Below are 23,402 nucleotides of genomic sequence, written 5' to 3' on the forward strand. Positions count from 1 at the left end.
CTGACTGGAAATCGAACCTCGATCCTTTGGTTCCCAGGCCTGTGCTCAATCCACTGAGCTACACCAGCCAGGGTAAAAATCTTACTTTTGGGGGGGAAATCTTTATTCATTTACTTTTAGAGAGAGGGGAAGGGAGGGAGACAGAAAGGGAGAGAAACAGCAACGTGCCAGAGACATACAGATTGGTTGCCTCTTGCATGCCCCCAACCGGGGACCTAGCACGTAACCCAGACTTGTGCCCTGACTGGGAATTGAACTGGAGATCTTTCAGTTCTCAAGCCAGCACTCAATCCACTGAGCCACACCAGCCAGGGCAGAAATCTCACCTTTTACGATAGCATGGGTAGACACAGAGAATGTTACACTAAGTGAAATAAACCAGTCAGAGAAAGACAAATACCATATGAGCTCGTTTATATGTGGAATCCAATAAATAAAAATAAACTGGTGAACAAAATAAAAACAGAGGCATGGATATACAGAACAGACTGATAGCTGTCAGAGGGAGGGTTTGGGGAGACTAGATGGAAGAAAATGAAGAAATTAACCAAAGAACATACATGCAGAACCCACAGACACAGAGCAGTGTGGTGATGGCCAGAGGGAAGGAGCATGAGGAATGGGTGGAGGTGGGCAAAGGGGGGAAAAATGGAGACATCTGTAATACTGTCAACAATATTAAGTTGTTAAAAAATTACCAATAAAGAAAATTTCATTTTACTTGAAAAGGGTGTATTTTCAAACAGATTACTATTGTCAGGTGTTACTTTATGAATCCTTTTTTTCAATACAGCCAACTTTTATGTAATAAAGCACGTAAAAAGTGATTACCTTTTGCATCACAGTTTGCTGTCTCTTGATCATTGCTGTCTGATATTTTTTCTCTTGACACTTTAACAAGGTAGAGATGCCTCTCTCCAGATTTGGAGCTGGATATCAAACAGACATGGGCTCTATTCATTGCCACCTGAATTAAAGATAATTTGACATTTTTTTAGTAATAAAATTTTTTTTAAATATATTTTATTGATTATGCCATTATAGTTGTTCTATTCCCCCTTCATTCCCCTCCACCCTGCACCCGCCACCATTCCCCCCCTTTAGTTTATGACCACGTGTCTCAAGTTCTTTAGATTTTATATTTCCCATATTATTCTTGCCCTCCCCCCTATGTATTTTCTACCTACTGTCTATGCTACTTATTTTCTGTACCTTCTCCCCCTTCTCCTCCTCCCACTCCCCTGTTGCTAATCCTCCATGAGATGTTCATTTCTATGGTTCTGCTCCTGATCTAGAAGTCCTCTTAGTTTGTTTTTGTTTTAGGTGTGGTTCTTAGTAACTGAGTTTGCTGTTTTTTCACTGTTCATCTTTTTTTTCTTCTTCTTAGGTAAGTCCCTTTAACATTTCATATAATAAGGGCTTGGTGAGGATGAACTCCTTGAACCTGATCTTATCTGAGAAGCACTTTATCTGTCCTTCCATTCTAAATGAAAGCTTTGCTGGATAGAGCAATCTTGGTTGTAGGTCTTTGGATTTCATGACTTGGAATACTTCTTTCCAGCCCCTTCTTGCCTGTAAGGTCTCTTTTGAGAAATCCATCTTGGCGGAAGTCCCCTAGTCATAAAATTTTTTTAAAAAATCTATGGGCCACAAGTACTATAAGTGTGCCTAAAAGATTTTTAAGAAAAAAAGATACCAAATTATTCTGTATATAAACACCTAAAAAAGATTGAATAAACTTTTCTTTCTCACCAAAGAAATCTGGGTCATGCTACTCACTAAGATAGCAATTCACATCAATTTTATAACACACACACACACACACACACACACACACACACACACACACACAACCACCTCCCGGGAAAAAAGTCCAGACTCAGAAAGGATGTGAGAGCCTGAAAGCATTTTTGGTGAAGTGAACAATTTCCGCACAGTTGTGTCTACAGGGCCAATAACTGGTAATACTGGAATCCTCACTTTTCTATGTGCTAGCAAAGACTTTTTCACTTATTCTACAGTCAAGTTTCTACTTCCATGCAGTATAGTCCAATTACATTTCAATTACATACCATTAATCTCTAAGTCTTTAGTCTCTGACTTTCACTTGTAAAGGTTTAACAGAGTAAAATTATAAAACAGCTATTATCATTGTTTAAATCAAATTCTACACATTTAAAAAGCCGACAAGGCTAATATGAAGAAAAATCACTCCCTACCTTTAAGAGCATGGCCAACATGGTAAGCAGGGTATCCACATAGCCATACATTTTGCCTTGTGAAAACAACAGAGTAGAACGATGAAGCAACAACTTCATTTCCTGAATAAATAAGCACATGATAATCAGTGTGGCAAAATTCCTTTGCTGCGAGTTGTTTTGTCTAGAAACCAAACTTAAAAACATGTTTTATCATCCTTCACTATAATGAAGATTCAATTTTTTAGAAACTATAATTTATAATGACTAATGCATGACTGAAACTTGAGACTCAAGATCATTTTTCAAATACACTAAATTTACTACGCTGAAATAAACTTTTGGATACACGCTGTAGAGACATCCTTAACTGGAGAGAAAGTTCTAAATATAATCCACCAAGAAAAACTTCAAGTTGCATGGCCCACCTGCTGCGCAGCATTTGCGTCTTGTGCTAAAGTGTCTGGATCATACATCGGTTCCAGAGCTTCCAGGGCTTTCTCAGGACGGCCCAGCTGCTGCTGAAGTGTGGAGAGAGAAATTCTTGCATCCAGGTGGAAGGGGGCCAGATCAACCACTTTGCCATAGCTTTCAGCAGCTCGCTCCATATAGCCTAAGGCCTTTAAGCATTCTGAGATGTTGAAATAACATGTAAGTATGAACTAAAGATTTGTAACCTTGCCAAAATTATTTCTCCATTTTCAAAGAAATATTACAGCAATGTCAAAAGATTTACAACAAGAAAAATGTATGAATAGTTCTAATACTTTAAAACAACTGTTGGTTCTAATTTCTATCTACTGACTGATCGATCTAATTGTTTCCTAACTAATTTCAAACTGTTCCAAGGATGTACTGAGCATATACTTACACTTTGGGATCCTGCTTTATTCATTTAGCATTATGCTTTCAACATTTTTCCACATCTTCATCAGGATTTTGAATGATTATAATATTCAATTAAACACATTATTTGCTTAAACATATAATTTGACATTTAGGGTTTTTTCCCCAAATTTTTACTCTAGTAAATAACACTGCAGAAAACACCTTCATGTATATAAGCCAGAGTTCACCAATTGGCTGACCAACTTAACCTGCTGATGTATTTTGTTTGGCCAAAATGCTGTTAAAAACAATAAACTGTCTTACATTTTTTAAAAGTAGGGTATTTATGAGTTCCAAATTACTGGATTCTTTTGAAAATCTGGACTTGGCAATAGTGGTCCCCCGTTCCCACAGGGCCCATCAGCACATGCTGAGACACAGCAGCACCCAGAGGACAGGGCTGTCCAGTTCCCACCCTCCCCTGTCCTCTCACTTGTCCGTTTTAACACTGCTGCTCCCTGTCAGGCTCCTGAGTTTTGTGACCCTCAATCCCTCACCTCACTCAGTTACTTCCCTGGGATAAGTTCTCAGAAGTGAGGGTTCTGGGCCCTATTCCTCAAATTGTGTGCCAATCACTCATTAAGTTCTATCACTTAAACTTGAAAACAAATCCCTGTAAGCATTTCTCCTCTGCACCCTAACAGCAACACTAGTCTAGCAAGGCCCTTTGCATCTTTTTTCTTCCTTTTTAAAAAAAATGTGTTGATTATGCTATTACAGTTGTCTCATTCCCCTTTTTATTCCCCTCTACCCTGCACACCCTCTCCCACCTACATTTCCCCCCTTTAGTTCATGTCCATGGGTCTTACATACAAGTTCTTTGGCTTCTACAACTTCTATACTATTTTTAACCTCCCCCTATCTATTTTCTCCCTATACCATTCATGCTACTTATTCCCTGTACCTTTCCCCCCTCTCTCCCCACTACTCCCCCACTGATAACCCTCCATGTGATCTCCATTTCTGTGATTCTGTTCCTGTTCTAGTTGTTTGCTTAGTTTGTTTTTGTTTTAGGTGAGTTTGTTGTCATTTTACTGTTCATATTTTTATCTTCTTTTTCTTAGATAAGTCCCTTTAACATTTCATATAATAAGGGCTTGGTAATGACGCACTCCTTTAACTTGACCTTATCTGGGAAGCGCTTTCCATTCTAAATGATAGCTTTGCTGGATAGAGTGATCTTGGGTTTAGGTTCTTGCCTTTCATATCTTCAAATATTTCTTTCCAGCCCCTTCTTGTCTACAAGGTTTCTTTTGAGAAATCAGCTGTTTTATGGGTACCCCTTTATAAGTAACTATCTCCTTTTCTCTTGCTGCTTTTAAGTTTCCCTCCTTCTCTTTAATCTTGGATATTGTAATTATGATGTGCCTTGGTGTGTTCCTCCTTGGGTCCAACTTCTTTGGGACTCTCTGAGCTTCCTGAACTTCCTAGAAGTCTATTTCCTTTGCCAGATTGGGGAAGTTCTCCTTCATTGTTTGTTCAAATAAGTTTTCAATTTCTTGCTCTTCCTCTTCTCCTTCTGGCAGCCCTATGATTCAGATGTTGGAACATTTAAAGATGTCCTGGAGGTTCCTAAGCCTCTCCTCATTTTTTAAATTCTTGTTTCCTCATTCTGTTCTGATTGAATAATTTTTTCTTCCTTCTGCTCCAAATCATTGAGTCCCAGTTTCCTTCCCGTCACTGTTGGTTCCTTATATGTTTTCCTTTATCTCACTTATCATAACCTTCATTCTTCCCTTCTAATTTGCGACTATATTCAACCAATTCTGTGAGCACCCTGATTTCCAGTGTTTTGAACTGTGCATCTGATAGGCTGACTATCTTTTTGTTGCTTAGTTGTATTTTTTTCTGGAGCTCTGATCTGTTCTTTCATTTGGGCCATTTTTGTTTTTTTGTTTTGGCATACCTGTTACATTGTATGGGGTGGAGCCTCAGGTATTTCACCCAGGCGGGGCAACTCAGGTCACTGAGTTGTGACACTGTATGTGGAAGAGGGGCCCAAGAGGGACCATTGACACTTGCTTCACTCTCTGGTTGGTTTTTAGTCACTTCCCTGCTACCCACAAGCGAACTGGGCCCTGCTGGTGCTGATTCCCGGGTGAGTGGGTTTGTGTACATTCCAGGACCCTGTGGGTCTCTCCAACAAACTCTCCTGTGAGGTTGAGAGTTTCTCCCACTGCCTCAAACCCCACAGGTGTTTTCGGTCAGAGGTTTTGAGGCTTTCTTTTCCCACACTGGAACCGTGGGTTGTGTGATCTCTCTCACTCCCAGTTGTTCCTCCTGGTTTATCTGCCTGCAAATGTGTGACTGCCAAGTCTGCAATCTGCCACCTTGCAGACCCACCGGCCGCTGCCTTGCCATGAGTCAGGCTAACTGTCTCCACCCCTCCTACTGGTCTGGATGAATGTGTCTTCTCTAACTCTTTGGTTGTTGGACTTTCATACAGTTCAATTTTCTGTCAGTGCTGGTTGTTTTTTGTTTCTAAATTGTTGGCTGTCCTTTGGTTGTGTGTGGGAACAAAGTGTATCTACCTACGCCTCCATCTTAGCTGAAACTCCTAGCATCTTTTGCCTTCACTGCAATTATACCGTAAAATGATAGTTTTTGCCTCCAATTGCTTTCTCAGTTCTCAAATTTCTTTAAGTTAAACTTTGACAATAAAGGAAGACTACTAAATATGGATGGATCATTACAATGGCATTTCTCCTAATTTTTTATTTTTCACTTTTAAAGATACTATAAGCATTAAATTCCTATAATGTTTCTTATATAATGAGCCCAAATTTCTTTACAATTTTTAGATGACTCTGAGCTTTCACCTTCCACTCATCTCAAGCTATGCTGGCTCAAAATGGAAACAGCGTTTATCAGCAGCATGATAATTGAACAGGGTTTGTAAAGTGTCTGCTATTAGTAACAGAAAGCAGGCTTGATATCACAGCCTTAGGAAGGCAACAGAAATTCAACTCTCTGTTCATGTCTTTAAAATTAAAGTACCACAAATATAATTTTATGATGGTATATTACATTTGTACTCATGTTTACTCAGTAAACTGTTACCTTAATTTTTAAGTGTTCTCTTTGCTATTTCATATCTGTGGTAGGCCTAAAAATATCTCATGCCAATCAATGCTTTTCTAATTATAGAGTACTTTCTGCCACTATATAATATTTTAAGAGCTATTAGAACTTTCTGCCATCCTGAGATATTTTAAACAGGGCTATTCAAATTATAATGCATCTTTTTATGTTGATTCAATTGGAAATTCTATTAGAATGTTTTTGGCTTTCATGTTTAAGAAATGTAGTTTCTGAAGCTATTTTTTCTAATCTAAATGATTTATTTCTAATTCATATGGATATAGATACAATATTTCAGATTACTGTAGACTTAGAAATAAAATGATAGATAAAACCCGATGTTGAGCATATTTTCAGCTCAAAGAACATTGAAAAATACGTTAATATTTTCCAAAATAATATATTACATATAAACCTTTAAAAGCACCTCAAAATTAGATTGCACCCCAGGTCTGACAATCTACGACTAGAAACTAGAGGCTATGACCAACTTAGACACAAGACGGGTATTAAGGGATTTTTAACAGGAACTTGTTAGTCCTGCTTCACTCTGGCATATTAAGTGAATCATTCCTCTAATGCATTGGTGAGGGGGCATCACTTAGTGACGGACCAATTTAGAATACTAACTTTCAAAAAAACTGCCCTGAAACCAGAAATACTGTCACTAAGATATTAACATGTTATAACAATTATTACTGTCTTGGGAAAGCCTCATCTACTTGTATGACTAAAACTTCTCCCTCCCACCAAAACTATCACCTGCATGCCGAAGCCAAACGACGGCAAGGTTGTATCTTTCAGAGCAGACGAGTGCACTCAGGAGAGGAAGTGCAGAGTTATATTCACCAACATCCAGGAAAGCTTCAGCAACATCTAGGTAGAGGTCTCCCATATCTTCAGGATTCTGTTCCACGAGTGTGGTCAAAAGAGGCTAGACCGCAAAATTAAAGCCTGAAGTCAAACCTTCATTACAAATGTGCACATCTGTGTCTCTTTCTCCTTTTAACATACACATCAGTCGTCTGGGCAAGCCTAAAGAGCAAGGCTTAATAAAAACACCTTTAAACAATCATTTTCTATTTACTTTTGACTCTCTATTAAGAAGAGCTCATACTGCTGTTGTTCACTCACTCATTACATCCGTTCGGAGGACTGTCAGAAGACAGGCCTGGAAGAAAGTGAGACAACACTGATCTCCTGCACCCTTCCTCTAACGAGCCAAACGCACCCTGCCTCAGGGACTCTGTGTCGTCTGTGTTTCTGGAAAGCTGTCCCCTCAGATATCAACATGGCTCACTTCCTTCGAGTCATCCTTCCAATGCCACTTTTCCAGGGAGGCCTTTCCTGACCACTCTATTTAAAGTGGAGCTCCTCCTGCAGCTCCTCCCATCCCCGACATTCCTTATTCTTCTACATTTGATCTTCCTCCAGAGTATTTATTTATCACCAACTAACATCCTATTTGTTACATATTTATTATCTATCTAATCTCATTAGAACAAAAGGTGTGGGTGGGCACAGATTTGTATATTTTATTCAATACCTACCCTAAAGTCTGCGAAGTAAATGCCAAATTTTTTAATTTAATGAAATAGAACAGCTGTCAGAAATTACCAATCATCTACAAAGCTCAATCTCCAATTCTGATCTTTGGATTGTTCTCATTTTAAAAGAAAAACAAAGCTATTATAAGCCCCATCCAAAACACTCTTACCTTTTATAAGACAGCCACACAAAGATGCTTATAGTGATTTCCTGGTTATTAGGAATTGTGAAACCTAGGCTCAACTTACAGTTTCTTGCCATCTAAAAAAAATTATGAATTTGATCTCCAGCATAGATCTTAATGTTACTTACATTAAGCGGTTCAAGGATGTTGAGATGAACAAGGCAGACCATCAACTTCACCGTGATATCTATTGGCACACCTTCAGGTATAGTACAAGTAACATTCTCACCAGCTGTGAATTACACAGACAGACACAAAGCAAGTTTAGAATGTGGGGCACCAGAAGCAAACTCCACCTCCTATGTAAGATCTCATTTACTCATTTCAAAGCAAATGATTCCGCAGTCAATTCTAAATTTGGCCAGCTCTAGCACTAAGTACTTACACTCCTTCAAGTCTGTTTTTGGCAGCAATTATCCTCATATTTTCCCCCTAATATCTTACTCACTTGTCCAAAACTTACACAAACCCCTACATCTTCTACCAAAACTACAAAGAACTAAAAAGACAATGAGGATAAACAAGGACAAAGAACTCTCTTTTCTTTTTTCTTGAACTTAAAAGTATCTTTCAGTCTTAACTACAAAGAGGTTGAGAAAGAGGTAAAATAGTACTATGTTTAAATCTAAAGTAAGATTTTTCAATGCTTAAGTTGGAAGTAAATTAGTAGAGAGCATTTTAAACCCTTTTTGAAAAGTAAACTGCTTTGATATGCTGTTCAGTACTCCATTCTTCCTTCATATAGCAGTAAAAAAGCCTGGGTCAGGTTAAAAAAAAAAGCCACATTCAACTGGACCTATTGAGAAATAAAAGGAACTGAAAACAATTTTTTAAGAGATAACTTGTGCGTGACCACTCACAAGAAAAAGATGTGATATGTCTCTTAGGAAAAAAATGCTTCTTGGGAAAACTTAGGACACAGTAACTATCAATTTCAAAATGCTGCATGATGAACAAGAGAGGATTATATACACCTTCCTACGAACAAGAAACTACCACCTGTATCCTCTTCGGCGGCGCCCTCTTCTGTCGATTTCTTTTCTAGCACGATTCCGGAGAAGTCTGTAATCACCTAACAGAATTGAGAGAGGGAGAGAAAGTAATGAAGTACGTATGAAAAGCCTTTTCACAATGCAAAAATCTATACAGTTAATTCAAATATTCCTTACAATGTACAAATGGGCTATAAAAAGCAACAGTAAGTCTCTTTAAAATAAGAAACAACTGTGACACAATAACATTTTTATACATTAACTAATGCTCAACTGAAGATATGTAATTCCTCTGTATCAAATCAAACTATTTTTCCCAACAGATTAAGAACTGAATTATAGCAATTCGTCTGGCACCTTTGATAATGATGATGGCTTTAACCATGTCATAACCACATTTTATATTTCCTATGGCATTCATATAGAATCTAGAAATGTTTCCAGACTTTATATAATTTATAAAGTAATAAATTTATAAAGTAATAAGTACATAAGTAGTATATGTAACTAAAATGAGGAACTGTCAATTTGTAAGAATTTCTAGAACACAAAAATGTGCTGCAAACCTAAAGAGCAACACAAATGTTCCCACCTCCAGAGCTTTGTCATACTGCTTGTTAGAAATGTACAGCTCAGCTGCTATGTTAACATCTTCCATGGAGACTAGGCCCTGGTGTTTTGAGAAGGCTTCTTCAATGATATTAATAGCTGAAGTAACATCATTGGCTTCATAGTAACTCCTAAAAAAGTAAATGACAAAAAGAATGAGTGCTTATTTAACTGGGATTATAAAATTCATTTCCTTGCTGATAGGCCCTCTGGCTGATTTTCATTTTCTTAAAATTTGAGAGGAGGAGGACTTCCGCCAAGATGGAGACGTAGGTGGAGGAACCACCTTGCCTCTGTCCACAACCAAATCTAAGAACAACTATTTTTACCAACAATCACAACCAAGCCACATGGAAAATCAACAACGCGGAGTCCAAAGACAACTAAATGCTCAGCTAAACCGGTAAGAGAAGCGAAACCAGCAGCGGAGCAGGTTAGCAAGAAAAAAATTCCCGGGTGGTGCGCAAACAGCGGAAGGCGCTGATCGCGAGCTAGCTACGGGAGCGCACAGGGAAGAGGCGCGGCGGGCAGTCTGCCTTCGGTCGGTCAGTTGCGCATCTGCGTGCGGAGAAACCAGTGGGAAGGGAAGCCGGCGCGGGGCAGCAGGCTCGCACAATTCCGATCGGATAAACAGGCCAGAGGCGAGTGGTGTGACTGGACGGGCTGGGCTAGCGGAGGGGAACGCCATTGCTCCCTCTCTGACCACGCCCCCACACACAGCGTCACAAACCAGCGACCTGGGTCGCCCCGCCCTGGTAAACAACTAAGGCTTCGCTCGCTTACTTAATAGCACGAATAGACCAAAAATGGCTCTAGGACAACTCAGAGCCCCAGAACCGATAGATCTAAGCGATGAAGAAATAGCCAGTCTTCCAGATGCACAGTTCAAAACACTGGTTATCAGGATCCTTACAGAACTGGTTGATTTTAGTCACAAATTAGAGAAACATATGGAAGCTAAACTAATTGAAATGAATGGTAATACAAAGGAAACCAATAGTAATGGAAAGAAAATTGGGACTCAAATCAAGGGAGTGGACCAGAAGGAAGAAAAAAATGATCAAACAGAAAAGAATGAAGAAATAAGAATTCAGAAAAATGAGGAGAAGCTTAGGAACCTCCAGGACATCTTTAAACGTTCCAACATCCGAATTATAGGGGTACCAGAAGGGGGAAAGGCACAGCCACCAGTGGAAAACTTATTTGAACAAATAATAAAGGAAAATTTCCCCCATCTGGCAAAGGAAATAGACTTCCAGGAAATCCAGGAAGCTCAGAGAGTCCCAAAGAAGTTGGACCCAAGAAGGAACACACAAGGCACATCATCATTACATTAGCCAAGATTAAAATGAAGGAGAGAATCCTAGAAGCAGCAAGAGCTAAGGGGACAGTCACTTACAAAGGAGTTCCCATCAGACTGTCAGCTGATTTCTCAAAAGAGACCTTACTGGCAAGAAGGGGCTGGAAAGAGGTATTCCAAGTCATGAAAACCAAAGACCTACAACCAAGAGTGCTCTACCCAGCAAAGTTTTCATTTAGAATGGAAGGACAGATAAAGTACTTCTCAGATAAGACCAAATTCAAGGAGTTCATCATCACCAAGCCCTTATTATATGAAATGTTAAAGGGACTTACCTAAGAAAAAGAGGATAAAAAAGATGAACAGTGAAAGGACAGCAAACTCACAGTTAGTAACAACCACACCTAAAACAAAAGCAAACTAAGAGGACAGCTAGATCAGGAGCACAACCATAGAAATGAAGATCTCATGGAGGGTTAGCAACAGGGGAGTGGGAGGAGGAGAAGGGGGGAGAAGGTACAGAAAATAAGTAGCATAGACAGTAGATAGAAAATAGATAGGGGGGAGGGTAAGAATAGTAGGGGAAATACAGAATCTAAAGAATTTGAGACACGTGTTCATGAACTAAAGGGGGAAATGGTGGGGGAGGGGTATGCAGGGTGGAGGGGAATGGGGGGGGGAATAGAGCAAATGTAATGGCATAATCAATAAAAAAGTTAAAAAAAAATTTGAGAAGAGGAAAACTCTTCCTTAAAATCATAATCAGAGCTGATTCAGAGAAACACGTACAATGTCAGTACAACGTCAAGTCTCCTGCTCCCCCAAAGCTCATTCCCTCTGTAACGCCAGCTCTTCTCCCACGGTGGGATCTACAAAGCATTGACCCTACCACTGTTCTGCACCCTTCCTGTCCTCACTTCCCTCCTCCACGGTCCAACATTATAATTACTCCCTTATACATCTCCTCAACTCCCTGCCCTTCTCTCCCTTTATCAAAATCATCGATGACACTGCCATCCTGCTCAACTGGATTTTGACTACTCTGTATCACCAGCTGCCCATGCTGACCCCAGTCATTCTAAATTAATGACCACTAGCCTCAAGTAGGCTCATGATGCTGGTCAGCAATCTTCCTACAATTTCCCTAGTACTTTTCAGACTTGAGTGTACACAGGGATCAACTGGGGATCTTCTAAAAAACACATATTCTGATCCCATGGTGCTGGGCAGAGTTGAGACTCCACACTTGTGACAGGCTCCAAGGTGACACAAACGCTGCCCATCTGTGGGGCTGCAAGATCCTAAAAACCTAGACGACTACGTACCACCCTCCCTCCAAGTTCCAGCACTCTCCCATTCTCACTCTCACCTTCTCATTTTACAAGAGAACTAAGTCAGGCATCGCACACACTCCCAACATGTCTATCTACTCACTCACACCCACGTTATCTACTCCATTCTCCTTTTATCAAAGGCTGACCCCCAACTTGATCCCATTCCCTCCAACCTACTCAAGGACATCACTCAAGCAACTGCTCCCTCTCATGAATCTTCAATATGTCCCTCAGTTGTGAATCCTTCCCATTTGAATACAAATATTTTGTAATCTTTCCCAACTTAGGAATGATCTCTTCATTAGAGCCCATTCCAATTACCTTCCTTCTCTTCCGGTCTCCTTGTAAATTTCTCCAACAAGCTGCCTGTCCCCAAGGAGACAAATGTCAGTACTCCGTCCTCCTTTCACATGGCCTATCTGCACTATTTCACACAGATGATCATCCCTCCTCCTCGAGGTGCTTTCTTCAATAAAATTCTAGAACATTATGCTCTCTCAGTTTCCTGCCACTGCACTGCCCATTTCCTTCTGGTCTGTTTCCTCCTCATCTTCCAGACTTCTAAACACGGTGGGACCTTAGGGTTTAGTCCCTAGAACTCTCCCCTTCTCTTTATTACACACAGACACACCACCTCACATTCAATATATTAGAAAATCCTGAGAGTTCAGCCTTAAAAATACATCTAGAATGATTACTTCTCACCACCTCCGGCAGCTTTTACCTTGATCCAAGGTACCAATACTCCTTCCATGGATTACTGCAATAATTTCCCAACTGTTCTCCCTGCTTCTGCACTTACCTTCCCTTAATCTATTCTTCAAAGAGCAGCCAGAATCAATGCATTTAAAATTTAAGTCAGATCATGTCACTCTTCTACTCAAAACATTCCGGTGCCTTCCAGACCCAGTCAGAGCAGAAGCCAAAGCCCTTACAATGGCCCACAAAGGCCAAGGGACCTTTTCTGACATTACCTCCTGCTATGCTCCCCTTAAACCTTCCGCTTCCATGTGTCCCCTGTACATCTTCCTGAGACAATGGCTGCTGAATTAATAGGGTTAGCCCTAACATACTATTAACACAGATTTCCAGAACAGAAAGCATAGCACAAGGCTTTACTTAATCAAAATGTTTCCTGCTTTGTTTTGTTGTATAGCATATCAGAGAAATAAATGCACTTGGGCATAAAACTTTAGAATAATATATATACCAAAGTCAGTAGCAGATGCTAACTATAAAAGAAACTTTTCATCTGAAAATGGTATTCTACTATTAGCTCCAGATAAAATGATTCAGAAGATCCCAGATCACAAAGATTTCATTGGCAATAGTTTAAAATAATATTACCGCAAATGTATATAACTTTAAGTAAGTTATGGAAACCTGGGAACTCAGTCATCCTTTCAAAACAGGCTCCATTTTTAAGCTTCTGACCAATTTAAAGGTAATTGTATATACACGTTCTTCCAAGCAATCACATGGTTTGATTGGAAACATAAAAGTACTGAAAAAAAACCCCACAAAAATTCCAACCCACCTCTTCACTTAAGTACAATATACTCAATAAAATACAAGAACCAAAACACTTCCTTGAACATCAATAAAAAGTATATTCTACTTCAAACATACACTTTTCTAAAATATGATGCTTAACAACAGCATTTATGTACATTTCAACCCAAACTTACTTTGCCATATCTCTAGCCAACTGCATAAATCGTTCTCCATCAGACAGAGACAAAAGGTTTAAAATACGCCTATAACCATCCATTGCCATTTTATGATCTCCCATCTGTTCATAAAGGCTGGATCGCTCCCATAGATAACGGACATTAGTAGGTTCATATTTAAGAGCTAAAAAGAAAAAAGATAAATTAATCATACAAAGGAATTCATGCCACCTGAGTATGATCCATTTTCTTTCAGAAAATATTTCATAAACACTGTAAACTAATTTTCCTATGAAATTAAGCAGGTTATTCAGGAATAAACATATCTTCCCAGGAACTATCAACTAAGTCTGATCTCAGACCAGATAGACCCTGAATTATATTAATCTTCATGTGCTCACTGTAGTCTGATATTAACCTTCAAGGAAGAGCTTAGCACCAACACTGACCTTGGTGGGAAAATGATGGTTCTGTTCTTCTACTAACTTGTGCTGTATTAGCTGACAATATAAACAAAATTGCTGATAAACATGGAAACAGAGGAATCCCAAATACCCTGGTATAACAGAATATAAGGAATATTTTTTAGCTAACATCACCCTAAAATATCAAGTACAACTGTCAAAGAACCTATTACGTAACATTTTATCAAATGAAATGAATACATTTTAATTACCTTTGGTGTAGCAAAAAATTGCCTGCTTAATATTGTCTTGTTCCAGAGACATTTCTGCCAATCTAACCCATTCTTCAGTGTCGCTAGGATTTAAATGCGCAGCAATCAACTCAAACTGCAGTGATTTCTCCATGTCGCCTTGGTCCTCGTATATCATGGCAAGAGTAGAGAATGGCTCATAAGCCAGGGGAGCTACAGTGAATTAAAAAAAAATTCCATTGGCTGAAGGAAGAGGCTTGAGCTGATGCCAACCCCATGGCACAAACTGTGGGTCCTTCTTCTAATATCTAAACTCCTTAGACGACTCTATTAGAATCATACTACTTAACAGAATTTAAAATAAACACTAGATTATATCTGCTTTATTTTCAGACACCTTCGGCATTTTTAAAGCATTCTCTGCTCTAACCAAAGTGTAATTTCATGAAAAACCCTACTCTCCACCTTGCCACCTTCATGAAATCCCCCTCTGCTAAGGCTAAACTGCAACTGTCGCTAATCCCCACAGGAAACACCTTGTCTTATGATTTCCATGCACATCAGAATTGCCTCTTCATGTTCTCCTCGAGCAAAGCGAATGTTGGCTTCGCCCATGAGACCTCTCAGCGCTCTGGGAAGCTTACTCCGAGGCCTTTTCTCCTGTCCAGAACAAAAATGACATCTAGATTAAAATACAGTGATGTTTTAGATTTCAGTTCCAACCACATTAATAAATATAGACTGGAACAAAACTGAAATGTCTTTAATACTTTTCAATCTGCATTCAGAACTAAGGACTAAATGGCTAAATTCAAGCTTGGGAAATAAACTATTCTATGATACTCTCCAAAAATGAGCACCTCAGAAAGTTAAAACAAAAAAATTTTCTATAGTAGAAAGTTCAAGGCACAGTAAAATATTTAAAGAAAGCAAAACCAAAGTGATCAGGAATTACTAAATTACTGATTAGAATAATAACAAACGTAGAACTGCAAGCTGGTGAATGAACTTCTATGCCAGACTGACTACAATGCAATCTACTAAAGATCTTCCTTCTTTCAAATCCACCTACTCAGACTGAAGTTGTAAATATCAATATGGACTTTTTATTAGCAAAACTATAGTATATTTTGATACATGAAATAATTAAGGTTTTACATTTAAAATATCTCTAAATGAAACAAAAGAAACCAGTAGCTGTCTCATAGTATTTCCTTTCTTAAGAGTTTGAATCCTTCTTCAATGTCACATTTTTACACTTTTATTTAAATTTATTTTTATTATTGTTTTTCAGAGAGAAGGGAAGGGAAAGAGAAAGGGAGAGTAACACCCATATGTGGTTGTGTCTTGCACATCCCCTACTGGGGACCTGGCCTACAACCTGGGCATGTGCCCTGACTGGGAATCAAACCAGCAACCCTTTGGTCCTCAGGCCTGCGCTCAATCCACTGAGCTACACCAGCCAGGGCACATTTTTACACTTTTTATATGACAATTTTAAGTAACAATTTACCTTCATCATTTTCTTGGTTTCACGATTGAGAACCATCTCTAGCATAAACACATCCCCTGCGGTGGGTTGTTCAGGTGTTTCTTCCTCCTCCTCCTCCTCCTCTTCTTCTTCCTCTTCATCATCTTCATTCTCTCCAAGCATGGAAGCAAAGACCTTGTGAACCGATTTACTAACTCCATCTGATGTTTCTCCTGGTGAAAGGCACATTGAGATGGGGGAGGGAAAAAAGCTTTAGAACACTCGGTAGTCAAAAGGGGGGAAAAAGCAACATTTTCTGCATGGTAAACTTCCATCCCAGCAAACCCGAGAGTAAAGAACAGACAAATGAACACTCCCAAAACAACCCCCTGAAAGAAAGCTGTCATAAAAGCTATGCATTTTACTCTGTAGGAATAGGCAGCCCTCCTTTGGGCCTCATCTAGATACACGGGCAAAATTAAATGGGAAATGAGAAGCACAAACAATAACGGTTAAAATAAGAGAAGAAAAAAATGAAAGAATTTTAAGACATAGACTTAAGAACTAAATAAGTCTGGTGGTACAGAACCAGGTGGTATGCACAGTGGTTACAGGTGAGGCTTCTAGACCTGAGCTGTCTGGTTTCAAACTTCATCTATCACTAAATGTGTAATTTTAGGGAAATTACTGAAGTTCTCTGTAGCTCATTTGTAAAAAGGGGTTAATGTTTACCTCACAGTACTACTCTGAAGATGAGATTTTATTTACATGGATTTAGAATGCTTACTTAGAATAAGTAAGAGCTTAACACTATTACTTATATTAAAATAGTATAATTTCAGGAACAAAACACAATATGCAAGGTCTGTCCAGAAAAAGTAGACCATTGTTAATATAATGAGAATAGTTTGCATGACATCAAGGTAACCTGGCATGGAAGGAAGAGTGGACTGGAATGCACATGTGTGAACAGTGATGACTTCACTGTACTGGTCAGTGGGGGTGGTAGATGCCACTGAGTGAGCATGTGCACTGTGTGGCCGTCACATTCAAAACAACTGAGTGAGTACAGCTAATGACGCTCCATTGGATTTTGTGTTAAGCTTGAATATTCCTCCGCAGAAACTATTCAGCTGATTCAGAAGGCTGCAGCTACAGGCAACTGGTGGTTGGCAGCTTCATCACAACACACCTGCTCACATGTCACAAAACATCTTGTGCAGAGTTTTTGACTGAAACATCGAATCATCCAGGTGACTCAGCCCCACTACAGACCACATTTGGTGCCTTGTATCTTGTGGCTTTTCCTAAAACTAAAATCACCTTTGAAAGGGAAGACATTTCAGACCATTGATGAGACTCAGGAAAATATGACAGAGCAGCTGATGGCGACTGGGAGAATTGTATGAGGTCCCAAGGTGCCTACTTAGAAGGAGACTGAGGTGTCATGGTCCTATATACAATGTTTCTTATATCTTGTGTCTTCTTCAATAAATGTCTCTATCTTTCATATTACTTGGCTCAACAGCAAAGACCCTGTACTTCTTCTTATATCTGAGAATACCACTACAGTCCAATGATTTTTCTAAGTTTATGATGATAATCTTGAATGATCAAGATTAAGTTTAGAAGCCAATTTTCTGTTAAAGCAGACATGTAACATATTTTAGAAAGTTCCAACAAAATACTTAAAGTTTTAAAAATATGTGTATCTTTGTGTTAAAAATAAAACACTTAAGTTTATTCACTTAGGTAAAACATCTCAAACCTCAAAGGTGCCAGATAAATGAAACAGTCAAAATGTTTAAGAAAATTAAAAAATCTCCATGTTCTGAGCAAAAACTAATTATTATGCAGTCATAATAGTTATCTTTGAGAATTCTGTACATCCAAAATATAAAAAGAAATGTGTGAAATAAAACCCTACCAATGAAATTTATTACAGTAACAGCAAAAATGAATAAAAAATCATATGATCATCTTGATACAGAAAAATTATGATAAAATCCAACACCCCTTCTTAATAAAAATTCTTAGTAAACTACAAATGGAAGGGGGTATCTTTAATTTGATAAAGAGTAAAAAATTTTCCATAAAAACAGTTAATGGTGAATTACTCAAAGTTACTGGGAGTGGGACAAATATGCCTACTACCACTATTCCTTTCAACATTTTACTGGAGGTCCTAGTTAGTGTAATGAGGAAACAGAAATAAAAGGCGTGATTACAAATGGCGAGGAAGAATTAAAACTGTCATAATTGATATGATTTATATACCTAGAAGATACAAAAGAATCTGTACACAAACTGTCAGAATACATGAACTTAGCAAGGTTCCTGGATATTGGGTCAATACACAAAAACTAACTATACAGTAGCTTGTATATCAGCAACAACAAACTGAAAATAAAATTAAAAGATGGCCCTATTTGAATGGTGAGTAGGAAAGATGCTCAAGAGCAAGAATTTAGCAGTGGGATTCAGCAATGTATAGGAGGAAAAAGACAATAACCATATGATCCAATTAGCAGACTGCCAAAGCCTGTTCAAAACTGAACCCTTTCTTGTCCTGATTTGTGTAGCTCAGTGGATTCAGTACTGGCCTGAGAACCAAAGGGCTGCTCGTTCAATTCCAGGCCAGGGCACATGCCTGTGTTGCAGGTTCAGTCCCCTGTTGGGTGCATGCCAGAGACAGCTATTTGATGTTTCTTTCCCCTTCTTTCTCCCTCCTGTCCCCTCTCTCTAAAAATAAATAAAATATAAAACTGACCCCTTCTTGTGCTCTGAACATATACTCACACTGACCAAGGGTCTTGGTAAACTTCTGGAACAATTCCTTCTTGGGAAATTGGGAGCTTTGTCTCTTAAAAGTACTAATGAAATTATGTGAGCAGAGGACATCCATTCCTTATGTGCCTGACTGCTCACATGAGCTAGAATTAGACTCAATCAACCCCTTTTTAAGGAAGGGCCCCTTGGCCACCTGTCAGGGACAGCTTTAGGCAATAGAACTGGTGGGCACCAGTGGTGCTTGCTACTGCGGTTGTACCTTCAAAGACCTATTGATGGAAGAGGTGCTCCACCCCTGAGCAGGTAAGAAAGGACCACAGCTTGTTGGAACAACTTCAGCCCACTTTTCCACCCCACCTGCCTGGCAAGGTAAGCAACTATAACCCCAACTTTATACCTTTTTGTCATTTCTTCCCAACTTTTTCCAAGGAGTTAGGAATAAAGCCTGTTTATTTTCTCTGTGGGGAAAGGCTTACTTGTTTGTTTGTTTGTTTGTGTGTGTGGGGGGGGTGAAGGGGGGGGCAGGCTCTATTTCTACCCTCTAGGATGAGCACGTTTAATTTAGTTCTCAATAATACTCTACACATGAAGCTACCTTCTACTGATAGTACATCATTATAGGAAACTTGATATGGGTAAACGGATACCATGAATTACTATAGATACTCTTATCACTAGAAAACTATATTGGTTACTATAAATTAATAAGTTTGCATACTAGATCATCAGTTAAGCTCAGATGAACTTACCTGGGTGTACTAACAAAACTTAATATCTGGACGGGCAGAGCTGAGGACTGGATCCTGGAATGAGGTAGCATACCAAGATACCTATGGTGTGTGTGAGGTCCTATCTTGGCAGCCAACAGGGCTTCTACTCTGACATTCCTATCTTATCTCCTACAGCTAAAGCAGTGTTTTGGAAGCCACTCTGTATAGAAGTGTAACTCATTACAATTTTAGGGAGTATAGTCTGGAAGTAATTAGTAACCCACTGAGAGAACCAATTTAAAAAATAATTCTGAAAAGGCTCCCACACAAATACTGATGCCAATCTGAAACACTTTTCACAAAAATAACCCATAAAACTAACCTTTGCCATATGCAATTAACTCAATTATATACTGTGCACGCTGCTCTTAATATACCAGGAAATCCACAACAAAATGCCGCTGCAATGAAAAAATGTTTCCACTAAATTATCAGGTACTTTTAACATTTAATTCAGGTAGCAAGTGATCTTAACATACCTTCATTGGCATCTTTGTCCTGGGATTTGGTGGAGTCAATTCCTGATGATGATGGAACTTCAGAGTCACTTGGATTTTCTTCAGCTGATAGCTTTCCTTTTTCCTGAAGACTCTGTGATCGGAAATTAATGAATGATTCCAAAAACTAATGCGGATTTAGCTCTCTCCAGCAGAAAATAGAGCACTGGCCTCACTTTCTCTTTATATAAAACTTGAACGCCCCACACATATATTATGTAGAACCTAAATTTGAGTATTATCAAAGTATTACACAGTACTTAGGTCTCATTCTTCAGTCTGAATTATTTATAAAAAATAATAAAAATATAGCTTGAGGATTTAATCAATCCATACATTGCGTCCTAACATCTTAAATGAAAATAGCGCACTATTAGTTGAATGAATTAGGAAAGAATCTACCAACTAATTTCAGAGGGTGCAATTTTATTTTCCCTCGGACTTCAAGTGAGAACATTTGGAAAATTCAGTTATTTCTTCGTAAGCATGAAAAATATATATGAGTTCAGACTTTGTTTGTTTGCTTGTTTAAGACTGTATCACACCAGAAGATGGGGGAAATAAAAAAAAGTTATATCACACCATTGGGAGGCTCCTCAAAAACTGAGGGAGCTCAAATGCGTCAGTTTAAATAAAGAAACTGAGGCGTAAAGAACAGGTGAGCTGACCAATCAATGTCACAAAAAGACTTACGGGCAAAGCTAGGGCTAGAACCAGATATTCTGACTCCAAACTCTACCCCCCACTTGCTTATTTAACCTACCAGTGTTAGGCTATCCACATTTAAGAATTAGTAAATTTGGCAAGAGACAAAAGAGAAGAGGCTACTACCAAGACAAAAGCTTTTTGAAATGTTTTTAAGAGCGTGGCACAGATATGCGACTTGGAAACCCGAGTTCCGGTAAGAAGAGAGAGAAGCTCCTGGGTGTTAAAGGCCCGCCCCACCGAAGCAATCGGGGTCATCTGGGTTCCCACGTTGCTCTAAGCGTTATCAGGCTACAAGACAGCGAGAAGCATTCTAGCCCAGCATCTCCTCACTTTCTTCTCGCGGGTTTTTCTCTCCTCTCTCCGCCTTTCGAACTCCTCAAACGAGATCTTCCCTTCCAGGTAGTCGATGAGCTCCGGGCTAAAGCCCGACATGTCTGTGGGGTTGATATTCAGCCCCACGAACCCAGAGAGAAAACAACAACAATAAAAAAAACAACTCCTCGAAGACTCAACCTGGGGGCGGAGCGCCGGCAGCAAAGACCCGACGTTCAACCGGGAAACGAGCCCGACCTCTGCTGCAGCCGCCTCGCTCGGGTTCCGCGGCAACAGTAGCCCGGACCTTTTTCCGGAAGGTGCCGACGGACTTTTCCGGCGGAGCCTTCCTGCGCCCCGCCCTTGCCTGCTTCCTGGCTCCGGACTCCTACTTACTATTAGGGTTTGGGGGGGAGAAAAGCGCTTTAAGGAGATTTATCTTAGTCTAGATTGTTTCCCTCAGTCCTTCATTAAGATTTTCGCTCCCAATTTATTTCCTTTTCCGAGTGTTTGTTTAGTTAATTCGATATTTGCTGTAGTGATTTTTTTTAATTGAACATTTGCTCTGCCACAAGCGTGTTCCACTTTCCAGTTTTCTCCTGACACTTAAGCTAAAATCCTCCTCCATTTTTTTTTTTTTAAGATCTAAGTCTCGTCTCCTCCATTCATTGGCACTTTTTCATTCTCCACAAATCCCCAAACATACCCTTTCTTCGGGCTCCTTTTCAGTCTGTAAACTAGTTTATCTGGACTTCAGCACGTTTTCTTCTTTTCTTAACAGTCAAATGCTTGATATGATTAGTGTACACTGTTGCCCGCTTTCTATAGTCCACTTACTGTCCTATGCACCTTCACACATATCTCAAAATAACTCTTAAAATTGGTTGCTGTTATTCCTAGTGTCAGAAGTCCCATATCTAATTGGTAGTGGAGCCAGGATTTGAAGCCTGGTCTATCTGACTCCAAATCCCGGGCTTGGAATTAATATGATTAACTGCTGCCCCACTCCATGAAACTATTCTTCACCTCCTACACACTCTTTTGATTTATATTTTTACCTTGTATTATAAATTTTCTCTCTTACTCTAGAGACACCACTAGCTGTGAACATACTGAGAACAGCACTACCTGATGCATCTTTATGAACTCTCCTTTATAGTTTAGTAATCTGTGTTTAAAACAAAGTTTAAGGATTAAACAGTTTATGGATTAAATTGGACAGAGTTGAAAGTTTGCCTTAGGAGTGGGCAAGGGAACTGAGGTATGGAAAACAATTCAATGTGCAACTAAGGTTCTAGACAAGTTACAGGGCGCCTACCACTTGCCCACTGGTGCTTCTTCGTGATAATCCAGATGAGGATAAACAAGAAGATGGCAAAGAAGCGGCCAGGACCTGCAAGAGGGGGACTGCCAGGTGAGAAAAAATATCTCACAGCTAAAACTTGTCCCCTTTCTCATGATGAAAAATCCTTGGGGCTCTAGCAGGGTATAGACTATGGGGGGCTAGGAGGGTAGGTTGGAGTAAGGTAGTGCACAAAAGTCACTTATTGGGAGTTTTCTCCTGTATTTCTCCAGGCAGTTGGGAAACTGTACCCAAGGGAAGATCAAAAGTCTCTCGTACTAAGTGTCCTAGAAGAAAACAAGGGAATCAAAGGAGGAAAGGTGATCAACTGATAAGGAGAATGCTCTTCTAAAACCAAGCTGGTTTAGACTAGCTTGTTTATTGTTGGCTGCCTGGAATATGGGAATAACAATCGTGAAGGTATATTCATGTTGTAGAGAGTAGGGAGCAAGAGGTACACAGATAACTTTCCTTCAATAAAACACCTTTGTGACTTGAGAGTTCTTTTGCAGGTCAGAATGTGGCAATATAACTTGAAATTGAAATCTTTCCATTTTCCTGTTCTGCACTTCCCTGTGAGTGATTTGTCCGCTGGAGAGTCAGAGGGCACCTGCATTACCTTGAGATGAAGTGGGATTGTTATGGCAGTAATGAAAAGAGCAAGAAGAAACTTTTTAGACTTTCAGACTCATTCTTTAGAATCAAATGGGATGCCTGAAGAAAGCAAACTGTGGAATTTGTGACATGACAATAGAATTAAGTGTACAAAGAAGGAAATGTCTCCATTCTTTCTACTTGTCAGAATGGGGTTTGGCCTTTCTTGGGGAGATGATATTTCCATGGTTCTTTCACTTTTCTGTAAAAGCTTGTAAAAGTTTTCATTCTGGGCTATTTTTTTTAACCAAACATTCTCAAAAGATAAAGATATTGACTCCCTTTGGGACAAAGGGCAAATTTGTTTTCCCTCCAGTATAATAAAGATAATGTTTCTCTCTGGGGCAAAGGTTGAGCTTATTTGCTAGTAGCCCTCTTATAAGAGTGGGGGTTTCCTAA

The 23,402-nt window shown here is 39.4% G+C and overlaps 1 protein-coding gene across 2 annotated transcripts in view; it reads right to left on the reverse strand.

Annotated features, from left to right (window-relative positions):
• Nucleotides 1-21,260, reverse strand: part of GTF3C3 (general transcription factor IIIC subunit 3) — a 35,806-nt gene extending 14,546 nt beyond the window's left edge. Inside the window, exons 1-13 of one of the 2 annotated variants that reach the window (XM_037167018.2) lie at nucleotides 21,026-21,260; nucleotides 19,970-20,081; nucleotides 15,973-16,163; nucleotides 14,996-15,119; nucleotides 14,481-14,672; nucleotides 13,823-13,988; nucleotides 9,484-9,631; nucleotides 8,899-8,971; nucleotides 8,028-8,131; nucleotides 6,930-7,101; nucleotides 2,627-2,829; nucleotides 2,220-2,321; nucleotides 832-967 (exon numbers count right to left, since the gene is read on the reverse strand). In XM_037167018.2, the coding sequence (XP_037022913.1) occupies nucleotides 832-967; nucleotides 2,220-2,321; nucleotides 2,627-2,829; nucleotides 6,930-7,101; nucleotides 8,028-8,131; nucleotides 8,899-8,971; nucleotides 9,484-9,631; nucleotides 13,823-13,988; nucleotides 14,481-14,672; nucleotides 14,996-15,119; nucleotides 15,973-16,163; nucleotides 19,970-20,081; nucleotides 21,026-21,127 (1,825 nt within the window). In that variant the 5' untranslated portion in view covers nucleotides 21,128-21,260. Of the gene's footprint in view, nucleotides 1-831; nucleotides 968-2,219; nucleotides 2,322-2,626; nucleotides 2,830-6,929; nucleotides 7,102-8,027; nucleotides 8,132-8,895; nucleotides 8,972-9,483; nucleotides 9,632-13,822; nucleotides 13,989-14,480; nucleotides 14,673-14,995; nucleotides 15,120-15,972; nucleotides 16,164-19,969; nucleotides 20,082-21,025 lie in introns of both variants that reach the window. The other variant, XM_037167017.2, reaches the window with a different exon arrangement.
• Nucleotides 21,261-23,402: the final 2,142 nt, after the last annotated feature.

This window comes from Artibeus jamaicensis, unplaced genomic scaffold (assembly GCF_021234435.1).
Source record: "Artibeus jamaicensis isolate MK-2021 breed Jamaican fruit bat unplaced genomic scaffold, CSHL_Jam_final contig_391, whole genome shotgun sequence".
Classification (NCBI taxonomy): domain Eukaryota; kingdom Metazoa; phylum Chordata; class Mammalia; order Chiroptera; family Phyllostomidae; genus Artibeus; species Artibeus jamaicensis.